This window comes from Syngnathus acus, chromosome 17, assembly GCF_901709675.1.
Source record: "Syngnathus acus chromosome 17, fSynAcu1.2, whole genome shotgun sequence".
Classification (NCBI taxonomy): domain Eukaryota; kingdom Metazoa; phylum Chordata; class Actinopteri; order Syngnathiformes; family Syngnathidae; genus Syngnathus; species Syngnathus acus.
Window position 1 is genome coordinate 11,176,940 of NC_051102.1, and position 15,319 is coordinate 11,192,258.

Consider the following 15,319-nt stretch of genomic DNA (forward strand, 5'->3'; position numbering starts at 1 on the left):
TGAATGGCTTGCCTGAAAGAGAGGGACCGACGAACGGCAATCGGCGGCATTGTTTCAACTACTTTTAGCTTTGCTTTGTCTCGTAGGTCGTGGCTGTGTGGAAAAGTGGACGGGGAGATTGAACGAAAATGCAGGCGGCAAGATTGCAGTTTTGCCCGTGATTTATTTCAAATGAGAGCAATGCAAAATGGCATTCATTCAAGGTTCAAAACAAAAGCCACTGAATAAAGTACACACTGGTTGAGGATTGGATCTTTATCATGAGATCATAATATTTGTAGCTCTCTAGGAATGGGGCATTGCGATTTCCCTCGGAATTTCGTAGAAGTGATCAATAAAAAAAGAAAAGAAGAATTTCTCACCTTGTTAATTCAATATTGGTCGTTGTCAGGACTCACGATAATCAGTGTCGTCATGTCGATGAATATAATTCATTTTTCCTAATAAGCAATCATTAAAGGTATTTGGAGATCAGTACCTACGAGTTAGCTTTAGCTTTTGAAAAGGTTGGCCACCCCTGCATTACATGTTGATTCGATGTCTTACTCTTATGTTTAGTACATATACTTGGGCATCTTCCTTTTTATTTCTCGAATATTTCAACATTCATTTGGTTCATGCCTTTTGAAGGTCCGTCCAGCTTTGAAAAGAAAATGACTTCGCTGCAGGCTACCTATTCTTCGAAACTAGAATGGCAGTATCTCAGCACTTAAATGTGTTCAAATAACGACAACAAATTAAACAGCAGCAATCTGCGGCAATAACACATTGAAAGCAGTATGGATTGTAGATAAGAACATCTTTAATGCCGCGCCAGTTTATAGAAGGTGCTACGGTGAAATGGACCATTTCAAAATGTAATTGAGTGCTTTTCGAAAAATGTGTGCCAGCTAATTAAAGGCTTTTGGCAGCCATTTACAGCTCACCGCTCTCTTGGAGCATTCTGCACCTTTTCTTTTCTATCTTCCTTCACCGATTGCTGATATCATTTACTTTTCACCAAAAACCTTCTCCTACCATCTTTGCCCTGGAATTGCCTTGACAAAGGGTTCTGTGGTTGAGCCCAGTGGCCCTGAAAGCCAAGGCAATTTGCTCAGACTCTTGCTAAGAACGGCACGAGGAGCTTGCCAAAAAGAAAGGCGAGCGAGGGCTAAAAGGATGGAGACTGAGCACCAGGACGGGCAATCACCTGTGCAACAAAGCCGGCCGCTCGCTCTTGGCCTGGCGTCGGTTCATGTTGGGCTGGCTACACATTAACCCGCAGGTTAATGGGGAGCCAAATGGAGGTGACGGCTCGGCGTCCGTGCCATCGCTAAAGGAGGGATAACTGGGCCCCGCTGTCACAAACGCAATGGATAAAACAAATGGAAAGAAAATTCACTCTCCCCTACTTTCTAGCCGAGTATCAAAGCGAGTGCAAATCAAAAGACAGAAGCAAAATCCTCCCAGTAAGAGAAAAATGAAAAGCCATCAAAGAAATGAAAGCGGCTGATGAGTATGACGCCGGCAGATAATGAAAAATGAAAGTGGCAAAATGAAAGAGCGAAGGGGGCGGCGGATGGGCCAACCAACCGAGGTGATTCCAAGAGAGGAAATGGGACAAAATGCTCCATTTAAGCTTCTTCTCATGCTCCTCATGGTGACATCACCAGCCAAGTTTAGATCAGGACGTGGCCGCTTTCTGCTTCTCGGCAATCGTGACAGATGGTGTGGACGAGACGGATGCTTCCTCCTTTTGATTTGAGACATTGTGAACTGATCTCATCTTGGATCCACTTGGAGCATGTGCCGGATCAAACTATTGTCTCGTGTCCCATGGAAAATTCCCTCTGATAAAAAGCCGATCGAACAAACCATGAGAGGAAAGAAGAAGGATCTATTTTTCTTTGAGACTGTTCAAAATCAATGGCCCGCATCTCGGCCGAGTTATAGAATCCCACGTTCGGTTCCCACTCGCGGGCGGGGGTTTGTGTTTCAGCCTACGCGTTTTTTAGCTGTGCATGCCAATTGAGTGGCTGCATGCTGACATTTGTAATTACCATCAAGACGGACGGGCTGGAGGATTATTACCAACACTTGATATGACACCGCTTAGGAGTGTTTGAAACTGCACCACTCTGGGGTTTGTGTTTGTCTCGAGAATAAACCGAGCCTGGAGGATGTAGACATCTATCTCTAATTGAGCTTCTTTGGGGGTAAAAAAAAGATGGCACCAATACTTATAGAAAACTTTAGATTCCATTTTCCTGACAATCAAATATTGTGTTTACTACAGGAATTGGCTGGTATTAAATAAATAATATATAAATAATAAAATTGAAACTTAGCAATAAAAAAAAAAAAAGCAGCCATTTAATATATAAATATATTAAACCCAGCCATATCTCACTCTACTCGTTCAGTCTGCTCTGGAAGGAGGACCGTGTGTATCTTTTATTCCGGCATGTTCTCCTCCTCTTCTCTCTTCCCCACTCGGCAGAGAGAGGATTACAGCGGCATGGCTCAAAAGCACGTCTCTCCTGAAATCCTTCTATCAGCTCTCTCCCTGAGCAACACTTCTGTGTTCCTCCCGTGCGGAGAGATCAAATGTCGGTTATTGCTCAGAGAAATACGTTGGCTGCTGCTTCAATCCTCAAAAGTTGATCTGTCCCACTTCCTGTTAAAACCAATTATTCCACATCTGATCAAAGGTATTTCTTTTCCATTTACTGAAGATAATGCTGGGAGACACGCTTCGTAGGTAGACAGTGTCATCAAGAAATGAAAGTATAGCAGGAATAATCCGTCTATCAACTCTGAATTCATTGGTAATGATTGAAATAAACTCTGGTAAAGTAGAACCCCTGGTTCACTGTGTGTGTGTGTGTGTGTATGTTTTTATTTCTTCCTCCGCAGGTGTTGAGTGGACTAGCGTGGATTGCAGACATTGTTCCCAGCATGCAACTTGCCCCGTCACGCCATGTGGCGGCCACTGTGCCAACACCAGGATGGATCCTGGCTCTTGCTCTTTTTCTACTTCTGCAGGTAATTGATGAAAATCTTTTCTCAAAAATCTCCAGATACTGTATTCTCATTACATATATCATTGATTATTATATATAATGTATTTATTTATATATCTTTTTATATATTTTTTAAAACATTTTGGTTTTATATGACATATCAAATTTTTTTTGTTAATAGACATTTCGTTTTTGAGACAAATTAGTACATACTGGTTTAGCATAAATCCCCCTCTTCCCAAATAGGTTGCTACTTACGCCGCTCCCTCCGGAGACAGCAAACTTGTTCGGACCACTCGAGTAAGGAGACAGATCCCAGATGGGGAAGCGTCCTCAGATTCCTCCTCAGACAACCAGACGATTCAGCAGCAGCAGCAGCAGCAGCAGCAGCAACCTTTAGTCTTTAACCACGTCTACAACATCAACGTACCCATGGAATCGCTCTGCTCTGTCGACCTTGACGCCTCAGCACCACCAGAGGATGGTGAGACTTTCTTATCGGTTTTCTGTGGGTGGTGATCGGCTTTTGTTTGCACACAGATGCGAGGGGATGCAAGTTCAAGGCCTGTTTCTCAATTGCACTTCACCAAGCGGGCAGCTCAAAGGCCCAAGGCTGGCTTTCTAAAAATGCTTACTTTTCAGTTGAATTTGTTGCTTAAGTGCCCCTCGAAAAGGCACCTCTGGCTCCTATTTGCATGCCCAATGTGTCATACATTGAGGTTCATGACTGCAATAGGTCCAATTTTGCTTGTGTTGGACTACATGGAATTTTCTAACTATCATGACCCAAATCATCCTACTCCTAAACATTCCTGTAACAATACACCTTTCAAAAATCTCTTTACAAGGCCCACGTGCTGAGCTTGGATCCAAAGCCCCTGCAGAGGGCCCATTGGACCCAGTTGGACCTACAGAGTACACTGAACAGACACTGGATGCAGACAGCCAGGTACTACCTTATCGTCTAAATATAACAAGCAAGAAAATGGGTCCAAAAAATGGAAACTTTTTCAGATGACGTTCACTCACCGTATCAACATCCCAAAAGCGGCGTGCGGATGTCCGGCAACTATCTCCATCCAACAGCTCGCCACCAGAGTGGAGATGCTGGAGAGGGAGCTTACAATGCTCCGATCTCAGTGTGGATCCGGTTGCTGTCGGGAGAACCAAGCCATTGGTAAGACAGTCTGCATAAACGACCGAAAACAAGTACTACCGTATATGTTGTGTACGCACAATGCAAAAAGAACGCCTAACAAAACTAGTATTGAAGTTGCAAACGGTGCAGCAACACGTCTAGACAGACGGAATACAGAAATAATCAAAGGCGGGTATATTTTGTCCTCGGTGAAAAATGACTGCAGCTCTATGTTCTCATAAAGTACAAGTGCGTTTTGAAGTGGAAAAGGTCATTCTCGCCAATTGACATTGGAAACTGGATCATCTAGCACGCCTCGTCAAGTCTGACTCGAATGTCCGGGGGGAGAAAGAAAGAAAGAAAGAAAAAAAGACATCTCCTCAGTCTCATTACACACTGCATTTTTGGGGGGCAATGAATTGTTCATTGCACCCTGACTTTGAGCATGCGCAGGATGAACGCGAAAGATTCAAGACCCAAGTCACCTCAGATAAAAGGCTGCTCGAACTAAAGATCAAAATCCGGACCGACATCCTTTTAGTATTCTGTGGCACGTAATATTTACTCTCGTCTTGAGCCATTCCAAGGTACTGGCCAAGGACGCCCATACCATCCGCCGCCACACTCGATGTATTTGTCTTTCCCCAGGCCGCTTTGACGACTCGCCAGGATGCAACGGCCACGGCACTTTCAGCCTGGAGCTGTGCGGCTGCATATGCGACGAAGGCTGGACGGGCAAAAACTGCTCGGAGCCCCGTTGCCCCGACGACTGCTCCGGCCAGGGCGTGTGCGTCGAAGGGGAATGCGTGTGCGACCGAGATTTCGGCGGGGAAAACTGCTCCGAGCCCCGTTGCCCGGCCGACTGCTCGGGCCGCGGCTTGTGCATGGACGGAGAGTGCGTGTGCGAGGACTCCTTCGCCGGGGAGGACTGCACGGTCGGCAGGTGCGTCAACGACTGCTCGGACCAGGGGCTGTGCGTCAACGGGACGTGCCGCTGCCGACCCGGCTATGTCGGGGAGGACTGTTCGTTGGTGTACTGCGCCAACAACTGCAGCGAGAAGGGAATCTGCAAGGAGGGATTCTGCGTTTGCCAGGATGGCTTTGCTGGAGATGACTGCAACTCCGGTAAGTTGATTCTTCAGTCGCTTAACAACGGTTCAAAACTGCTGACGCCATTCCGTTTCAACTTGAGTTGAGGCACACTTCCACGGGGAAATTGCACCACTTGAGGTGTTTGACTTTGGAAGTTCAACTGCAGGTCAAACAAACGCTATGGACATATGTGCATGGTATGTGTGCAGGTAAATGAAAGTGATTTAATCAGAAGGAATTAATTCAACCACCTGGCGTATCTGATTCCATTTGACACTCTTTGGCCTCGCCATGCTCCGCAACTCCCGGCGATGCATTCGCTTGATAGGTCTTGTAGCGGTAATTACGGAAACCAAGCTCTCACGGCCGTGTTTTTTTTTTTTTCTTTCCGTGCCCGCCTCATTCAAATGCAGGCGGCGGAGTGTGCGAGTCGCCGGACAGCAGAAGGTGTCGAAGCATTCATTTGTCAAACGTCACATTCGCACTAGGAGAGAGGCCTCGCTCGCGTTAGCCGCCGCTGAGTCGGCCTCGGGAGTCTGGCGCCTTTTTGTCCCATGCACCCCCACGCCAAATATCAGATCCTCCTCTGCCGTTTGGGAGGCGACCGAGTGATGGATGACGACAAACGTGGATGACAGATCGGCGCTATTCTCTACTTGATACCTCCTGGCCGGCCTATTTATAGCCAAGTCAGGTGGTCTGAATTGCTGAGACATTTGCAAGTCGATGTGGAAATAGAATAGGAAACAAAGCAGTCCAATTACCCCAGTCCCTTAGGTTGACGGGCTTAAGTGTTCCCCGGTATGAAAAGAGCAAAATAGGCCAATATGTAGCCTCCCATTATGGGCAATAATAACTGCTGTTGACTTCAAATGGGATGCTTCAAGCGTGAGATAAGAGGACGTGTATCTTTACATTCGCATCTATCCACCCACAAAGCAGCCATCAACTTGAACCGAGTAGTGCCAGCAAAAAGTATTTCCCTCTCATTCGATAGGCTCTCACATTACAGATGGATGGAAGTTGCTATCTTAGGGTCGAATCGGTATTGCGCACTGCCCTACAACCTCCGACGCCGCTCCGAATGTCTCCATCCAAACATGAAGGTCTTTGAACTACCAAATTCCTCCAAAAGGTCATTCAATTGTGCAAGCAGACAATAGGGTGGCTGTGTTTTATTATTTGTTATGAACCTTACCCTAAGAATGTCTTAAGATGGCCAATGTTCCCCCCGAAGGTGAGTCCTAATGATTTACTGACCTTTGTTGAGTACACCATCAAGATTTTAGTTTGGTCTAATCTGTTTGATGGAATTTTGATTCCATCTAATGAGGCTTTAAGACTCACCTTCAGATGGCTGCCGCAAGTCTGTATAACATAGGTGGCAAACTCAAGGCCCGGCGGGGGCCAGATACGGTCCACCACATCATTTTATGTGGCTCGCCAAGACCAATTTTGTATCAACTTTGTGTAATGACTCAAATTCACTTTTTAAAAGAGATATTGCTAGCAATTCTTATGGCCATTCATCATTTGAAACGATTTGAACCGTTTTTACTAGTCTCTGATTTCAAAAGGAATGATTTCACATTTTAAATGGAATAAATAAATGTCAATAAACAAGCTTGTGTTTTGTCAGGGTCAAACGCAACAATCTCGTCAATTCGTTGATGGAGCAGCTTTTCGGTCACGCGAAATCCCCAATTCAGATTTTACGCCGCTTGCATATCTTGTAAACCTTTTTATTGCATCGTTGTTACAGATTTGAACTTGAATCCATCATGTACGTATGTGGCCTCGTCTTCAAACCGTAACATGCAGTCTTATGGTCATCAAATTATTTTCACGTCTGTGCATTTGCCTGAATGATATTGCTTTCGTTTAAGGGATGAAAGATATAAATGTCTGGCAGTCAGTGACTCAGGAGCCCCCCCCCCCCCCCCCCCCCCCCCTTGTGCAGATTGACTGCTACAAAGTGACTCATATGCTAAACAGCCTGTGGCCATCTGTCAAGGGGTAGCTGAAAAGGCCACTAAAGTATCCAAAGGCTCCCTGTGGAGAATTCAGCACTGTGTTGTAAAGTCTAATATCACAGGACACAGCCATGATGAGGAGGAGGAGATGTGCTCTTCCGTCTTGCTCTCTTATCTCCTGTCTGAGCGTGCATCCTTCTGCTCATTGGTGTTTCTTCTCCACCATGCCTTTCATTTCACTCTCATTGTTTTTGGCCCAACCAAGTGTAAACAGTCTTGTTTATGCAGGCGCATTAAAATTCAACAGCACCTCTGGGCGCATGACTTGACTTGAGTGTTGTCACTTCAACCTGGATGGACCGTGCTCTGCCTTTCGTGCTTGTGGCTGTTCATTTACTTTTCGGAGGCGCAAAGCTTGTGAATACAAAAAAAATAAAAATCTGCAGATTGAAGTCGAAGCTGTGATCTGCGCACACTCGTGTCCAAAAACGAGGCGCTCTAAAGTGGCACATGCTGGCGGGCTAACAAAATGATTGAAGCGCTTGTAGAATGCGCAAGCTTCGTTAAACTCGTGATATTTTTTCTCCCAATCGCAACAGTGGCACCTGCCATGAACCTGAAAGTCCGAGGAGTAACAGATAAGGATGTGGAACTGGAGTGGGAAGGTTCTGTGGTCCTGACTGATTTTCTTGTGACCTACACACCAAGCAGCCCGGGAGGTGAGTCTGTCGATGGGCTTGAATGTCAAAGCGCACTGGACAACTACCAAAAAAAAAATCTGTTAACAATAAGCTTCTAAATAATGAAAAAGATCAACCTTGTGTGTGTGCGTGTGTTTTTCATCTCCCAGGTGTCCAACTGGAAATCCGGCTCCCTGGGAATAGCACATCCTGCACGATCTCAGACCTGAATGCCGGCATGGAGTACAACATCAATGTGTTTGCCGTCATTAATAACAGCATCAGTGTTCCTGCCACCATTACTGTCGCAACCTGTAAGTGTGTCACCATGTTTTATTCATCTTCATATTGAATGCATCAAGATAAAAAAGATGCTCTGCACCCGAGTGAGAATGTCACCTGCTCCTCCGTGCCACTTGGTTTTCGAAAAAATACAGCCAGACATTTATTATTATTTTTTTTATAGTCGAGTATTTTCCATCCGCATTTATAGCAGTCGCCTACTTTATAAATACGTAATGGACAACGCAAAACGTCTGCAATATTTCCACATCAAAATATGGTCTTGATTTTTATGATTTATGATGCTACCTGCGGTCTCCTACTGTAAAACCTCTTGCAAGGCAACTGTTCAACTGTATTTGTACTTTTATGATTGTTTTACTATTATTTTCTGTCCTGTAATGTGTACGGTCCCTTCGAAATAATCCTTCCACCAGCTATTAAAAGGTATTATTGGAGAGCTTCACTAAGATATTAAGTGCAATGTTATTTGGAAATGTGAGGCTCGGAAAGGTTTGAGACTCAAACAGATAAATAAATGCCTGCGAGAAAAGTTCAACATTGGACACCTTCAGCATGCGACGGACGGACGGATGGATGGATGTGATTTATGGGCCGTGCGAGGTAGCAAAGGCAAATAATCCGTCTCTCGTTTCTACACCAGACCTCTCCAATCCAGCTGGTTTAGTCTTCAAATCCATCACTGAGACGTCAGTCGAGGTCCAGTGGCAACCTTCCTACTATTCCTTTGACGGCTGGGAGATCAGCTTCATCCCCAAGGTGCTGTACTACCACTTGCAGTCTATGAAAGATGAAGTTTGTTAAATCTGCTAGCAAGATTCGAACGTTGTTGTCATGATTATGAATGTCATATTTTGAATGACATCCACCAAAATCAGGTTACACCGACTAGACCCGCTTTTAGCTGGTCTAAACATTAGGCTGCTTTCTCCGCGTATAGTGTAAAACAAACCGGCGCTAGTCTTTAGCCAGCAAATGGTATTTTCTGGATGTGGATATTCCACCTTAGTTTCAGCAAATCTGGAGCCCAAGGTAATGGGCGGGGATGTGCCTGCTGAGATGTGTTATGAGGTCGCCTGCGAGTGCTTGTATTGGTTGTTTTTCCTTGGCCGCGGTGGTTTCTAAACAATCAAATTAGAGGTACAGATATCCAGACGTAGATCATTTGAACAAATCTGGTAAGTCTCCCTCTATTTGTTGTCCTTGTAACCATAAAAAAGATAACGAATTTCATAAGGCACTTTGAGATTTCGGGTAAATAAAGCCAAATGGACGGAGTGTTGTATCCACATAGTAGAGTCAAACATGGCAATACATTCAAAGTCGGTTTTGAATTAGACTCCCGGATTGTGTGAATCATATTGGCTGTTAAAAGGATGATCCGGCAAAGCCATTTAAGAGCATAACCTTTTGTTAAGGCACAATCAGACTGGGTCCAAAGCCAGTAATCAAAAGGCTTTCTCCTTCTAAATCTGGCGGTAAACTCAGGTACTCTGGGCACTTTAATCTCAGCCCTCTCACAGTAATTGGTTTTCTCCTTTAAGGTCTCCTACGGGGGAGATGTGCTTTGGTTTGATCGGTGTCCCAGACTTAAATCTGACAATAGGGTCCTTTTTTTCTTTTTTTTTTAGACCTTTCCTTTCAAGTGTAGAAAGTAACAAAAAAAAAAAAAACGGTTCCTCCGAATTTGATCTCCTAGCTTTTAGGAGCCCTATAGATAGTGTACTTTCTCCCCATCCGATCATTCATGATGCTGCCCTCTCTCTCTCTCTTTCCAGTAACATGCCCCATTCATCCCTCCATCCCATTTTTACTCTCCATTTTCCACCTCCTCCTGGCTGTGATCTCCAAGGCGCCTAGTCCCAAAGGTAACCTCCATCCTCTTTCACCTCGCCTGCTTTCCTCCTCCTCCTCCTCCTCCTCACTCCCCCAACCAACCAACCAAGCCGCCACCCGTCTTGCTGCACTTTCACAGCCGCCAGGGAAATCACATTAGGAGTTTGAAGTCCTGCCCACCCCGTGTGAATTTAATCCAGCAATGGGGGATTGTGAATTTTGACAATCTCCTAATGGAAATATGCGTGAAAGCCTTTGCTTATGCAAACACTTGTCTAATTTGTTGCCTTTCAAAGGGGGAGTGAACTTCACATTCTGCAACTACAGCAGACTTGACGTTTTCTTCTTCATGTGTATGGACGCAAATCCATTTGTGGGCACTTTTTAAAATAACATCATTCAATTTGAGAGAAGTTTTGACTAATATGAGAACACAATCATTTCTTGGCAGCTAGCTTCCTGGTCTAGTGAAACCTGCCCAGAAAATACACAACGGAGCATCGCGATGTTTTCTATTTGAATTTCAAAACAGTTCAAAGATCACAATGCATAATGAAGCATCTTTGTAAAGTTGTGCTCAATGATGCTCGTGGCTGGCTCACACGCAGCTCAAATTGCATGTCAACCTTGAGAGAGAGAGAAACGAGCACGCGTCGGATACTTTGCAGCAGCATTTTGTCGGCTGTACTTCCCAACAGCTTGTGATACATTATGCAGCAGTGAGATATATCACTTGGAAGGCTTCTTATCATTTTTTAATCGTCTTTCAAGTTTGAAACATTTAGATGAATTTGAATAGCTTATTAAACATGATCTTATTAAGAATGATTCAATATTTGGTTGGGAACGTTTGAATTTACTCTCAAATGTGCAGGTGTCAAAATGTTTGTGTGCAAAACTAGTTAGCCATCAAAAACAATTATAATAAATTGCAGTGATAATGACAGTATGGAGTACCTCAGGATTTCCTATAAAGAAAACAAACTACTATATCGATGCGACACTTTCCTTAAAATTCAATCATACATTTGTGTTTTCATCTTTATAAACATCTCCCCGAGGGCAACCATACTTTAATTTAGCCTGTGATGAAAGCACATCTAACCTCTATTAGCAAAAGTATCCAAAGCTGACCTTTCTCTTTTAATAGACCACCCAAAGATGCTGCCTCGAGCGTCATCAGCTAAACCAAATCAAGGCCAAAATATTTTTGGATTCTCATCCTGAGTAAAAGCACACCAGGGCAATTCAATTTGAATGGACTGTTTAGTATTAAAGTGACACTCTGTAGGAGGAAATTAGGACTAATCATTTTGTATCATGTCGCCATGTCTGCCTGAGTCTGGGCACGGGATCATATTCAAACATCACGCTTGTTGTTGTCGCTGCGCATCCTGTGACTAATTTCAATAGATTGCATCTGTAATGACACTTTATACGTCCCGCCTCACGAGCCTTCGTCCTGCGGGCTTTTGTTTTGGGAGGAGATGCGGGTGTCTGTCTTTCAGAATGGAGTGTGTCTGCAACCTTCCGGTTTGAACTTCTGGTGACCTAGCAGTGACCAGAAATTTGGCTTTGTATGTCAAACAACCCAATCTTTGTTTTGTTTTTTTTCCCCCAGGACAACGATGGCGGGATGACTGCCCAGCTGCCGAGCACCATCACGTCCTTTGTGCAAACTGGTCTGAGACCGGGCGAGGAGTACACAGTCAGCCTGGTGGCACTCCGAGACCAAGGTCGTAGTCAGCCCTTTACCGCCACCGTCACCACACGTACGTACTGAATCCCAATCTCTCTCTACTTCTTAAAACAGAGTTAAAAAATCACATTCAATGCCGGCAAAAATAATCTCATATTAATATGAAATATTGCACACGCACGCACGCACGCACGCACGCACGCACGCACGCACACACACACACACACACACACACACACACACACACACACACACACACACACACACACACACACACACACACACACACACACACGGATGAGCCGCCTCTGTCTCGATGATGTATCACCTTTACTCTTTATCCAGCTGGCTTCATGAACGCATCTCGTATAGATTCAATTCAAAAGTTGTTCATCAAATTTGAGAGTCTCATCTCAAACACCATCAATTTCCTGTCAAGACTGTGGATTAAGTTATGAGCTGTAATTAAGTAGACTTTAATGCCGCTCATGAGAAAAGACCTGATTGGTTACCGTAAGAGCGTTAAGATAAGTCCGTTGAAGGCACTTGGTTATTTACGAGAAAAATATATTCTTCCTTAGAGAAGGGGAAGTATGATGAGGTGTCCAAAGAAACAACCAGAGGCGGATTCTTCTTTGCTGTTTTCTTCCTGAGGCTCTTTTTCTAGGACGAGGCCCAAGGGCCCAATTGTGACTACATCAAGAAAGAAGGTAGACCAGTCAAATTCGAGTCCAGGACTTTTTTTTTTTTTTTTTTTCCACCCAAGAAAGCTCAGAGAAGTCCTTTTGAGGCGAATGTGCTTCCCTTTTTGCACATTGTGGTAAACATGCCATTCACTTGAGTTCCCCCCGCGGGTCAACACGCACGAATGAAAATGCCACCGCAGCGTGGAATGTTGACACCTTGGAAAAGATTTGCTCCATTTCTCAAACGTCATATCAGACTTGAAAAGAAAAGGTGCCGAAATGAAATGAAAGGAACTTCTCTCTGATATTTGGATTCATTGAGACGTGCCTGTGTGCAATATCGTTGAAGCCGTTTGTTTCCCTCTTCAGTTTCCAGACGTTCTTGTTTTGCAGTGATCGACGGCCCCACTGAGCTGATTGTGCGCGATGTGTCAGACACGGTAGCATTCCTCGAGTGGACGCCGCCAAAAGCCAAGCTTGATCAAATCGTCTTGCGTTACGGCCTGGTGGGAGGCGAGGGCCCGCGCACTACCTTCCGCCTCCAGCCCACGCTTAGCCAGTACACCCTGCAGGTGAGTGTAGTATTTGTATTTGATTCTTTTTAATCTTTCTTTATTTTCAAGTTTGTTTATTTATTTGTTTTATTTTGACCTCATGGCCAAATGACCCTGCTATCTGTTGTTATAAAGATGGAATGTGGCCCTTGACTGCAAATGTTGGCCCGCCCCTGATTTCAAATAACCAATTTTGTTGTGAAGGTCCTACGCCCCGGTTCCCGTTATGAGGTGTCTGTGAGCGGCGTGAGGGACGGGAACACCAGCGGATCCATTTCCATTGAATTTACAACCGGTGAGGGCTGACAGCGAGCAGATGTGGTAATCATGCTGCATGCTATCCTGAGCCTGCCTCCGGGAATAGAACTGTTGATGACATACGCGCCGCGCCGCGCTGTTCAAGGTCATTTGGCAGATGCCCGTAAAGTTTGCACAACGGATATTATCTTGTGCTCAACTGGTTCATGCATGCACGTAGGAATGATTGCAGTGACGGCTGATTGCTGATGTCTGCCTGTACACTCCCCCCCCCCCCCACCCCTTGAGCAACAGTCTCAGTGTCCTCAACGTTGTCAGCTTTATGGTTTTTCTCAGAGATTGACGCGCCCAAGAACCTGCGTCTCATCTCCAAGACCTCCACCAGCCTGGAGTTGGAATGGGACAACAGTGAGGCGAAGGTAATCCCATTGTGCGCTTTGCTGACGTAGCAACTGTTTCCATCTTTCATGATTCTGCAGAGTGCAAATCTAAACAACAACAACAACAACATGGCGGTGCAATGAAACCAATCCATATGACACAAATTTCCCATAGGAAATAACATCCATAAAATGGATTGCCATCATTAAACCTGTATGAACGGTTTGAAGTCATTTTCAAGTGTCATTTGATCATTCTTGGGTCCCGTATGTATAAAAAGTGTGAATTAGCCAATAAGAAAATCAATCTTAATCGAGACCACAAACGTCTGAGCAGAAAGTGATTTGTGTCACGGATGCACCTCGCCTCACAAATCCTTGTCACGCAAACATTTTGCGTTTCAGAGACTTTTCCCAAAAGTTTGGGTCGAACTTTCTTTCCCAACAAGGTTTAAAGGGCTCTCTGTAAATGACAACTTGGTTGTTTTGACCCATATCATCACTTTGTCTTTCTGTTTGTTAATTCCAAGTTAAAAAATAATCAATATTGACGTGATCAATAGTTTTAATATCGCATTTATTTATTATGTGCACGTTTAGGTGGAAGCCTACCAGGTGGTGTACAGCACGCTGGCAGGCGATCAATACGAAAAAGTCATTGTACCACGAAATGAAGGCGCAACCACAAAGACCACTCTCACTGGTAAGTGTCAACAAATTGTCGAGCTCATCAACTGAAGGAAATGTTCTACATGCCAGGGTGGCTTCTATGTCTTGGCTGGCCCTTACTGATTGTGTTTGTACAGATACATTTTGAAAGCAAGCAAATTGGAAGTGGGTGTTATTTTGTGCAATCAATGCTTTCATATCTTTTTTCTTCTCTGCTAACGTTATTTTTCTTCTCTTTTTTACATTCCCCTGCTGTTGACGTGTCTGCGGCTGCGGCTGTGGCTGATTGATGAATGAATTCATTGATTGCGTTTCAGACCTGCTGCCCGGCACCGAGTACGGTATCGGCATTTCTGCCATGAGAGGCAGCAACCAGAGCACATCGGCCACTATGAACGCCAGGACGGGTGGGTGACATCAGTGGGGGGAAAAAAAAGTGCCATGAGCTGCATGAGATTTGATGTTTATTTGACGACAGCTTGCTTCATTAAATGTCGTTGTAGTAAAAACAAACAAGGGAGTTGGTGGAAGAAGAAGCACCGAAATATATATTTCAAAATGTCATCATTTATTATTGAATGACATTTTGAAATGTATTCTTTCATTCTAAAATCAGTCCTGTTTGCGTCACCTGACAAACACTCATGTTGCGCTTGATCGAATGGCTAAATGTCTTTTCCACGATAATTATCTTGCGGAATGGCATCCTTTCATTCGGAGGATCCAGCTTTTCACCCGGTTCAACTGTGAGTCCCCGAGCATGAACAGCTCCATCTCCTAATGAGTGAATAGATGAAATATCGGGTTCTTAGCTGCACTGTTTTGATTTTAAAAGCCGCCACGTGATTGTCTTTGCACTTTAAGAGTTCCAAAACATGACTCGAGTGTCTGTATTGATGCTGATTTATGAAAAGAGCTTTTTAACACAGAAAGTGCATCATCCAGCAGATTCTCCTGTCAAGGAAGGAATTATCGCTCTGTAATGACGCACACAAGCGTGACTGCAGCTCCTTTTCATCACATTTGTGCTCCCGTGAATTGGAAAGACG

The 15,319-nt window shown here is 44.5% G+C and overlaps 1 protein-coding gene across 1 annotated transcript in view; it reads left to right on the forward strand.

The window, feature by feature from the left end:
• Positions 1 to 15,319, forward strand: part of tnr (tenascin R (restrictin, janusin)) — a 78,609-nt gene that overhangs the window by 44,646 nt on the left and 18,644 nt on the right. The window contains exons 5-18 of the mRNA XM_037275714.1: positions 2,900 to 3,024; positions 3,249 to 3,486; positions 3,851 to 3,951; positions 4,017 to 4,179; positions 4,789 to 5,265; positions 7,805 to 7,924; positions 8,056 to 8,199; positions 8,832 to 8,947; positions 11,646 to 11,796; positions 12,803 to 12,981; positions 13,168 to 13,258; positions 13,558 to 13,640; positions 14,202 to 14,304; positions 14,588 to 14,677. Of these exons, the coding sequence (XP_037131609.1) occupies positions 2,938 to 3,024; positions 3,249 to 3,486; positions 3,851 to 3,951; positions 4,017 to 4,179; positions 4,789 to 5,265; positions 7,805 to 7,924; positions 8,056 to 8,199; positions 8,832 to 8,947; positions 11,646 to 11,796; positions 12,803 to 12,981; positions 13,168 to 13,258; positions 13,558 to 13,640; positions 14,202 to 14,304; positions 14,588 to 14,677 (2,143 nt within the window). The 5' untranslated portion in view covers positions 2,900 to 2,937. The remainder of the gene's footprint in view (positions 1 to 2,899; positions 3,025 to 3,248; positions 3,487 to 3,850; positions 3,952 to 4,016; positions 4,180 to 4,788; positions 5,266 to 7,804; positions 7,925 to 8,055; positions 8,200 to 8,831; positions 8,948 to 11,645; positions 11,797 to 12,802; positions 12,982 to 13,167; positions 13,259 to 13,557; positions 13,641 to 14,201; positions 14,305 to 14,587; positions 14,678 to 15,319) is intronic.